The sequence below is a fragment of the Mobula hypostoma genome, chromosome 4 (assembly GCF_963921235.1).
Source record: "Mobula hypostoma chromosome 4, sMobHyp1.1, whole genome shotgun sequence".
Taxonomy (NCBI): Eukaryota; Metazoa; Chordata; class Chondrichthyes; order Myliobatiformes; family Myliobatidae; genus Mobula; species Mobula hypostoma.
Window position 1 is genome coordinate 124,494,139 of NC_086100.1, and position 10,845 is coordinate 124,504,983.

A 10,845-nucleotide genomic window follows, 5' to 3' on the forward strand; every position below is an offset into this window, starting at 1 on the left:
TCACTCGTCTCATCACTGAACTGTTTCCACAACTTTCAAGGTCTTTTCAACTCATGCTCTCAATATTTATTGTTTACTTTTTTCTTTTTCATACTTGCAAAGTTTGATGTCCTTCGCACATTGGTTGTTTGTCCTGTTGGGTGCAGTGTTTCATTGGTTCTATTATGTTTCTGGGATTTACTGGGGATGCCCACAAGAAAACCAATCTCAAGGTTGTATATGGTGACGTAAATGTACTTTCATAACAACTTTACTCTTGAACTTTGATGTTAGAAGTGACTTCTCTTCACATTCCTTCAGCCCCAAATATGTTTGACTTAGAGACAAGGATATCTTATTTCCATATAGTATAATCAGTATTTCCTTTAACTGCATTGTTTAACACAACATATTAATAAAAAGAACATCTTAGTTTTAATGCTACTAAAAAAGGCATTGAGTTTTATCACCAACTGCATGCCATTCTGTGCAACATTGAAGCATATCTAAATCAGAGAAGCTACTTGAAAACACAGAACATATTCCCCAGTTTATCACACATCTAAAAGTTGATAATAACGAAAGGTCTTGTTGCTGAATAGAGAAGTATTTGGAAACAATAATGGGAGATAGAATATGAAATTTACATCTATCCAGACACTGGAAAATGGTAGCTTAAATGATGATATGCTGAGTATTAATATGCTAACTGGATTAAAATAAATGGAATTCTAATTTATTAAATTAAACCAAGTTATGAAAAACAGTCCAATTATAAAAATATTTATATTGTAAACATATTACAATAACTTATTTATGCAGCATATCTTACCCAAGATTATAAATTACAATTTCTGATAGTTGCTGCAAAATTTACGCCATTTACAATGCTTACACTTCACTGGGTTAAATATTTTCTTTTAAAAAATCATTGAATACAACCACTGTTGGTGGAATCTCAGGTGGAGACGAGAGGGCGTACAGGAGTGAGATATACGAACTAGTGGAGTGGTGCTGCAGCAACAATCTTGCACTCAACATCAGTAAGATGAAAGAGCTGATTGTGGACTTCAGGAAGGGCAAGATGAAGGAACGCATAGCAATCCTCATAGAAGGATCAGAAATGGAGACAGTGAGCAATTTCAATTTCCTGGGTGTCAAGATCTCTGAGGATCTAACCTGGTCCCAACATATCGATGCAACTATAAAGAAGGCAAAACAGTGGTTATACTTCATTAGGAGTTTGAAGAGATTTGGCATGTTAACAAGAACACTCAAAAACTTCCATAGATGTACCATGGAGAGCATTCTGACAGACTGCATCACTGTCTGGTATTGCGGGGGGCGGGGGGGGGGGGCTACTGCACAGGACCGAAAGAAGCTGCAGAGGGTCATAAATTTAGTCAACTCCATCTTGGGTACTAGCCTAGAAAGTACCCAGGACACCTTCACGGAGTGGTGCCTCAGAAGGGCAACGTCAGTTATTAAGGACCTCCAGCACCCAGGACATGCCCTTTTCTCACAGTTACCACCAGTAGGAGGTACAGAACCCCGAAGGCACACACTCAGCAATTCAGGAAGCTTCTTCCCCTCTGCCATCCAATTCCTAGATGGACACTGAACCCGTGAACACTACCTCACTTTTTCAATATGTATCACTTCTGGTTTTTGCACGATTTTTAATCTCCAATACATATACTATAATTGATTTACTTAGTTATTTACTTTTTTCTTCTTCTATATTATGTATTGCATTGAACTGCTGCGCTAAGTTAACAAATTGCATGACGCATGCCAGTGATAATAAACCTGATTCTGATTCAGAATGCATGAATTAGTTGCATACAATAGCAGCGAAATCATGTTTTTTAAAGACACATAAAGATGAAGACTAGTTATTTGCCACATATACAATGAAACAAACTGCAGAGTGCATCGTTTTACGTCAGTGACCAGCAGAGTCTGAGGATGGTACCAGTGGCCACGCTTCCATCACCAAAATAGCATGCCCACACTAACCTTAATTTGGCAAGTGGAAGGAAACTCGAGCACCCGGAGGAAACCCATGTAGTCACGGGGAAACTATGAAAATTTCTTACAGAGAACAGCCGAAAACAAAGCCCAACTGGTGCTGGAAAATGACTGCACTAACCACTAACCTACCATGTGCCCCATCCTCCTCCCTCCCCACGCCACCAGGATAAAGCTCAATATTTCAATTTGTTTTACTTACACTCAAGAGGGAAACCAATAAAGGGAGTAGGTCAAACGTGATAACCCTCCCATTTTCAGTCAATTCTGGTAAGTATACAGCAAGCCAGCGAAGTACAAATTATTTTCATTTGAATGCCATTTTTATAATTATTTTCCACAATGACAGACTTCTACAACTAACTTATAGTGTTAATTAACTCTGAAACTAACTGCTTTTCATTTTCCACAGACAGGGCTGAGAGCAATTCTTCACTGGCACCATAATAAAGGTGCAAAATAACTTAAAGCATATCAGCTCAGATTTGATAATACAACTCTGTGGCACTATGAATGAAAATTACCATACTAATGCCAAAAGCTAGCTAATTTGTAAAAAGGGAATGAGTACTTTTGTGGAAGACAAGGATATGCAGACTGTGGTTCCAAGCACAAGAAATCTGCATTCAGCTTACATCCATACCTCTTACTTTAATGAGGGCAAAACCAAATAAAGGCTGAACTCATTAACCATCATACAAAATTACAATTCTTTAACACTGTAATTGACTTTCTGAACAAAGATGTTCATGCAAATTAATATTTATATGTTGCTCAAACTGTCTTCAATATGCCACTGCCAATGATGATCATCCACCCAAGCCACTTAAAGGACACTTACATCAGGAAGTACTTTAAGAATAACAAAAAAAAATGTTAAATATGATAGAATTTTTGAGAAATAATATTATCTAGCCCATTAAGGCTTTTAACATTTCCTGTTAAATCTAAATGCCAATTGCAAAGAAGCCACAACACATGAAACTCCATGGCAGCACAGGCTTTATGGAAGCAGCACAACCAACTTTCCACATTCTTAGCCAGGATTTGCTAAAGATGCATTGTTGCCACATAGATGACAAATAACATGGTTCTACTTTCTACCGTGTTGCCAAAATAATAATTTCACCATACTTGTTGCACAGAACATTCTTCACTGGGAATTATTTAAATATAGCAAACCATGTTTCATATTATTAAATGTTATGTATTCAAATCATTTAAGTTACTAAGTCCCACCCAAAGACCATAATTCTGAGTGAAGCAGCTGACTTTTAAAATAAAATATCAATACAAGATTTTTAATTTGTAAGTTTGGGCATTCACAAGCTATGCTCAAATTGGTTCACTTAAGTGAATTCTAACTAATCCAAAGGCTGGGAATCACTGATGTGCAGCTGGCTATGATAGGTATTCTGGAAACCACAACCCACTCAAGTAGTTCGTCGTCTTAAAAAAATGTTAAGTTGATTTCTTATTGAATGGTTTCGCCTACCTTTGAACACAAATAACCAAACTACTTACAAGTAATTACAGGTTGAATACCTCTTATCTGAAATGCTTGGAGCTGGAAGTGTTTTGGATTTTTTCGGAGCTTGGAATATATAACGTGATAGCTTGGGATCGCCATAACTTTTGACTCTGAATTTATGTGCTGCCAGTAAGCGGCCTTTATCTCAGACTTGTAAAAATAACTACATACTGAATATATAATATATAATGAAAATATGTGTGCAGGGTAACAAAAGCAGCACATCGGCATCGGGAAAATATCTGAATCAGATGTTGAACAATAATGGCAGGCTTTCAGTCTCTTTTTACGATGCTGAGGTCTGATTGAAGGGTTATAGTTCACTGTATTTGCATTTTACTTTTCTTTAGGTTTTAAGTAAGGTATAAAAACAATCAGCATTTAGATTCGTTCTGGTGCTAAATTTTCGTGATCAGTAGATGCTTAAAAGTTTAATGCAAGACCTTTTCTTAAATTTCTGCAACCAGCATGCTGAATATTCACAATACCTTCAATTTTCAATTTATTGTGATGGATCTTTACTTGTTAGATGATCAGCATACCATTAAGCGGGACATAGTCACTCCAAAGCTGACAAAAAATGATCAAGGTCTTCATTTTTTGCTTTATGCAGTGTTTTTCTATTTTTCATTAACTTCAGTTCATTACAAATGTGACATCACTTCTCAGAACAGTCTGCGGTGTGCAGACACCAGCGCATCGCCTGGGAACCTTCCCAGCATCTTGTGGAATTTTCTATTTGTGACGTCATGTCAGCGCTCAAAAAAAAATTGAATTTCAGAGGTTTTCGGATTTTAGAATTTCGTATAAGGGGAACTCAACCTGTATTGCTGCAAAAGAGCCATAAGGCTCAGCAATAATTCCAATCCTGCATCAAAGAGCTGTGGCCCAAAATAGCAGCAAATAAAATCAAAATGTTCTGTAGCTGATTATAAAATACAGCATATTAGAAAGTGAAAATATACCGTACATTCCTGCAGCCAAACATTCCTCTATGGCAGGGGTTTGCAACCTTTTCTCCCCAACCATTAAGCAAAAGGTCCGTGGACCCCAGGACAGAAACCCCTGCTTTATAGTCTCTGCTATCATTTTAATAATACAGAAAATCTTGACACCTGAACTCACTAGCAGCATAATCACTGAAATTCAGACTTTTGCAGTAATAGTTGGATTGACAATTACAAACAAGTCAAACGTTCAAGACACACAAATGACTTTTAAATACTGAGGAAAACGGAAAACTTATTAACTCAATATGTCTGTGTTATCAATATTGGACCACACATGTACCACTCTGCCAAGTTAAATTATATTTGTAAATATTTCCGACAAGCCTTTGAATTAAAGTAATTGTGAAACATTATTATCACATTAAATCAATATTATAACAATGGATGGTGATAAATTTCCAACAATCTTAAATATTGCAAATTCAGATATAATGCAAATTTGAATATAAAAATTAAGAAGCAGAACAGGAGTCTGAACTTCTATAATGGTGCTCCTTTTATATTAAAATTAGGTTTATATCTATATGACCATTTCAAATATCTTTAGTCCCAAGAGACAAGTAATTGCTGAAAACAGTAAGGAAATAATCAAACCACAATTCAATCAAGAGATTCTGCTGACACCACAGACCATGGAATGCATTTTATGAAACCCAAACCTAAATTATAGATGCTTCACATTCATTATCACTTATGTGATGTAAATATTTATTTTTTAAATCTGTTTTAATTTTCCTCCGTATCGATGTTGAAACTTTCTCAGATATACAGTATTTAAGTAGTTCTAGTGTTTTAGATGTCATTAAAACTTACTGTTGTGTTTCTTAGACACCAAGTAACAAACCTTAACCAAAAGCAGATACAAAATGGCTTTCTCCATATTACTGTTAGTTTTTAGTTTTCTCTAAATTTTTCCATACTGTCACTTGATACCATTCAAAGTTCCACCACATAACACAACAGGAGCATCAGTCTACACAGGTCAAAATACAGAGGGTCATAGAGTTATAGAGTCATAGAGCACCACAGCGCAGAAATAAGCCCTTTGGGCATCTAATCTATGCCAATTTGTCATTCTGCCTCGTCCCATCAACCTGCACCCGGAGATACCCTGTTGTGCAATATCTTTTATGTTTAACCATGACCAAGTTCCACAATTCTCAATTTCTCTCAGAAAAGAATCAATGAACTCCTTGAAGTCGATTGATTCTGACGGTTTAGCAAAAAAAAGTGATACACAGCACTAATTTTCTGCTTTTAGTCATCTTTGACTAACATTAATGCACTCTGCTTTTAATAGCACACATCAGATCCTACTCTATTCATCAGCAAGAATAAGTAAAACATCTAGAAACTTCTGCGCTATAGACATCATTCTTTTTCCTGGACATTTACAAAACACAGTCATTCTTTCACTGTGAGATCAAGCATGAACTTGAATTAACTTAACAAGACACTTTAAAAGTAAAGAATGATGCAAAACTCACCGTGACATTTTCTCAGGAACATATCCTTGCAATGGATAGCCATCATTTTTTCCAGCAGCTATGGAGTTCTGTGGCATGACAGAGTGTGATTTCCAAGTTCCAAGTACAGTGCACACTGGAGTAATTAAATTTAAAAGCTGAGGTCGCGAATCTCTCACAAAAGGGCAGGGCATGGAAATTGTGCCACTAGCACCAATTCTGTAATGAAATGATTGTCCAGTTGAGTTAACACCTACAATAGTGGATGGCGGCGAACAGGTGGCTTGGCAGTAGCCATCATCATTTGGCTCCTGTTTGATCACGGTCATAGTGTTTGGTTGTAAAAAGGCATCTTGTCCATAACTAGAACTAGAGGAAGATGCAGGAGCCCCTAAGTTCCCATAAAGGTCAAACGAGTCTCCATAACTTGTCTTGAGATCAATCATCTGATGTGCAGTTTCTGAAAAGGGGTTTTCTGAAACTTGACCAGTGCACACTGAATTCAAGCATGCATTTTCATTCATCTCACATTTTAAGGGCATTGAGAATGTTGAATTAGATAGGGCTGAGCTTCCTCTACTTGGGAAACATGAACCACCAAAATCGCTTTCTGCTTCTGTTTTTATAAACTGAACAGGATTATCGTTGTTAATTGAACCTGTCTTTAAACATTCACCCTTTGACTTCTCATCTTTAGATACATTAATTCCCTCATGATTCTTATTTCTTACTGCCGGGTTCTGATGGAGATCGATGATAATTCTTGACCCATCAGCAGGATTGCAGTTGTGAAAGCACAGATTATTTACAGCAGAGCTGGAGACTGAAGAGGTCACACTGCTATTATTAGGGCTGGACAAAACTGTATTACTAGTGGAGACAGAATGAGGAGAAGCTAGATTAGTAGGAATGGAAAGAGGAGAGCTCATGTTATTGGGACTGACATGGTCAGGGCTGGAGATGGAAGAATACAAGCTGTTCATATTACTAGGACTGGATAGGGCTAGCTTACTTATCTTAGTAGAACCTGAGATCATGCAATGAACATCAGTTGGATTAGTGACAGAATTACTCAAATTATTCATGTTGTCTGGACTAGAGATGGAAGATCCTAAATTGCTAACAGCATCTGGACTAGATAGAGCTAAGTAATTTAATTTAGCAGGACTAGGAACACAGGAGTTCATAGTGTTAGGACTTGATAATGAAGAGCCTAAATTATAGTTTATAGGACTGGAGATGCATGAACTCTGACTGTTTTTTCCAGGGCTAGAGGAAGAAGAACATCGTCTCATCCCTTGCTGTGACAAGATAGCATTAGTCTTCTCCTTTTGAAGATCCGGTTCTTGCTCACCATTTTCAGTAATATTGCTGGACCTCCCCTCCAGTTGCTCAGTTTGCATGCTGTAGTTAAATTCATTCTCCATCTCTTTTACAGAATTCATGTACAAACCCATAGACTCAGCAACAGTTTTTGAGAGTTCTTTAGCAGATCCTAGGTGACACTTCGGATCTGAAGCAAGAAAACCAGGATGCTGATATTGGTGCTGCACTTGGTAAGTTAGTTGATGATGAAGAACAGGAGAAAGCTCCAGATTTCCTTCTCCATCATCACTCTTTGCAACAGGGGGTTCACAACTAACATCAAGGATAGTCATTGTGTTGCTGTCACAGCTACTAATCTCATTATTCCCAGCACTGGACACAAGTTTAGTCAGAGGCCACTGCCTTCCAATATTCATTATTTCAGGGTAGTCAATATATCCTTTGGTTTCCATGGCTGGTTCTTTAGAACACCTATAACAAAATAAAATGTCATTTAAAAATAATCCATTCTACTTTATCTGACAAAATACTTCACACATCAGCTGAAGTATAAAAATGATTCAAAGTACTTACAATTTGCATTACCTTGAATAAACATAATGTGCAAAAATATATCAAACTCAGTTCATTGCTACACCCTCTAAAATTTCTGAGGTCAGTGTTTAGATTTTCTGTTTAAAATAGGTGTTCAAAGGCAAGTTATTACCAAAAGACTTAATATATAAAGACATTTTGTCCAAGTTTTGCTTCAATAGGTAAGCAATTAGTTATGATTAGGGTAAGCTATTATTTTATTTTTTTAAATGCACAAACATTAATGCAGGCGATGTTTAAATATGCATATATTTCCAAACTGATGTGCAAATAATGACTATAAATCAGATCAAATTATTGAAAATAAGATCTTGTTAAGTGTTCTAGAACCTTACATCCCTTACTGGCTGAAAGTTTATCAATAATTGGACGATACGGTTAATCAGGTGCACGTAGCATAAACATATATGCAGAAGAAACCAATTCTCAGCTATCTGGGAAGTTGCTGGAACCGAAGGAATTCATCTTACTCTTCCCTGAAAAAGTTCGAATATTGTCCCCCGAGTTCTGATTTTCAGGTGACTTGACAATCACACGACTCCCCTGATCTGGATCATAGTTTTTGATGAAGTGCCTGGATCAGCTCTTCTCTAGCGAGTTGCTGATTTTGCACCGCCGATTATTCGCCATCACATTCCAGCATTCCGTTTCGCCGCCGTTGGAGTTTCACGATTCTTCATCCCATGCCTTAATATTTACCAGAGAACACTTAACAGCTTCAATTACAACTTGAATCCTCTTGTCAATAATAACGCAAAATATTAATTAAACTGTCCGCGCCGCCTATTTCAGCGCTGGCTTCTTTCACTTACCCGTTCTCTCTGACGACTCGTTTGGACGCTTCTTTATCTGATGTGCGCAAGGACATTCAGTTCAAACATGAAACGTGTACACATTATACAGATCTTTAAAATATAAATATATACGCGGGAGTCTGTTCGAGCGTGTTATGTATTATTTTCCACCAAAGGGGCGGAGAACGGAAAGAATTGGGCGGGTCCCGCTGGAATCTCTTCGCTAATTAGACAGAAAGTGTGAGAGGCCCGCCCATCCTCTCCGACTATTGGCTGGAACCGGGGAGGGCGCGCCGACACCCCGGGACTTTAATAGCTCCGGCCTTCCCATTGGCTGCCGGAGCTGCCACCCAGCCGCGAGCTGCAAAGACATTTCCGAGGCCAAGTTGCGAACGCGAAGGGAGCGTAGCCGCAGCAAGAAGCAACTTAGCGCAACACCGCCCGGAGATCGCCCCCATCTGCCAAACTGCCCGGCACTTAGCTGCCAGCCCAGACAGACGCAGCCCCAATGATTCTCAGTTTTAATTTGCTACTAAAAAATAAAAAGGATAAAATTGTTCCATATGGGTGACGCAATGCAAAAAAAGAAACGCGCGATGATAATCGGTGGGTTGCTTAAAGATTCATTTTTTAATGGTTGCCTCGAGTGAAAAAATCCCACCATTTTCGCGCAGAGCCTTTAGTTTTCTGTCGACATGAAACCTACAAGAATCTACTGGGGGCGGGGCTGCCTTTTCTGATATTCTCCGGCCCCACTCCCTCATTCCCAACAAATAATTACCGAAGAAAAGTTAAACTTTGCATCTGGTTATTGCAGCAAAACCACAGCTGAATGGCTGGGCTTTCAGCAATCTCCTCTTTATCGCACTCTATTTCGGGAGGGAAAGGTCAATCTCCGCAGAGCCTCAGCGACTTTTCAATCGGGGGCGTTTCATATTCGTTGCAGATATATCCTCTGGACTGTCATTCGCACTCAAGTTAATAAACCGCGAAACCACTGCTGTTCTGGCCTAATGCCGACTGAAAATATAGAGGTTCAGAGGAGAGTGAGAAACACTGTACAAACCTTCACATCCAAGTCATTGCGATTTGAGGTCGGTGAACGCTACTGCAAGAAAGACTGAACCTTCCAAGATCCTAAACGTGCACTGTACTTTTTTTATTTTAATAAAACAGTACAGATTAAATCACTAAGCAATCCAGGCAACTGGCGGCTCGGTTTCCATATGTTTGGCTTGACTTCCTTGAATTTATTCCAGCGAGGCCGCCAAGTTGGCGAAACAAATCAAAACACAAACTGAATGGTGAAGCAGGGGAAACTTTCTGCCCATGACAGCCTGCGCTGCCTCTCGGCTTCGCTCCGTGCCCTCTGGCGATATTGACCAACCGCTCAGATTGTGGCAGCTCTGGCTGCTGCTGCTGCCGCTGCCGCCGCCGCCGCCGCCGCCGTCCTGACGTCAGGTTGTTTGTATTTACACGACACTGGACTGAGTGGAATGAGTAACCTACATCGCTCGAAGACAATCAATGGAAAGGCCATCACACTTTTGGTTATATCTTCCACCTTTATAGGATTATTTAACGATTTGCGGAATAATACCGAACTGCTGGTGGAGATGTAGGTCAGCAATATGCTCAATCTCCCATGGGGTTGCGCTGACAATATGATTTTTCCCACCTGACTCGGATATCTCGATACTGTTCTCTTGGCCGTTTCACATCTATTTTTCTTTCGCCTAAACTTTATCTTCTGCCTGTTTCTCTTTATTTCTCCTTCCGGATGGGAGGTGCTGGTGAATGGTGTGAATTCGAAAAGGTTTACCAAAAGCCGTGGGTTGTATCTGGCAAGGGCACTGTGAAGAAATAATAGCTGTTTCTCGTTTCACATCCTTTCCTCCACTTGATTATATTTCCACGAATCCGTCCTTTATCCATTGGACTCTCATGTCCCTGCATCCACCACACGCATTAGCCTTCCCTCATTTTACTTCACAGTCAACAAGTCACCCTTACCTCTCCATTCTTCACTCTCAGTTGCTTTCAGCACCAAGACAGGTTGTGAGTGATTAGACATATCGTCGTACGAATCTATTTCTCCGATTCCTTATTTCTCA

At 39.0% G+C, this 10,845-nt stretch overlaps 1 protein-coding gene across 2 annotated transcripts in view; it reads right to left on the bottom strand.

The window, feature by feature from the left end:
- Window positions 1-10,246, bottom strand: part of nr3c2 (nuclear receptor subfamily 3, group C, member 2) — a 374,510-nt gene extending 364,264 nt beyond the window's left edge. The window contains exons 1-2 of one of the 2 annotated variants that reach the window (XM_063046454.1): window positions 9,798-10,246; window positions 6,039-7,814 (exon numbers count right to left, since the gene is read on the bottom strand). In XM_063046454.1, the coding sequence (XP_062902524.1) occupies window positions 6,039-7,795 (1,757 nt within the window). In that variant the 5' untranslated portion in view covers window positions 7,796-7,814; window positions 9,798-10,246. Of the gene's footprint in view, window positions 1-6,038; window positions 7,815-8,749; window positions 8,895-9,797 lie in introns of those variants that run through there. The other variant, XM_063046453.1, reaches the window with a different exon arrangement.
- Between the last annotated feature and the right edge of the window lie 599 nt (window positions 10,247-10,845).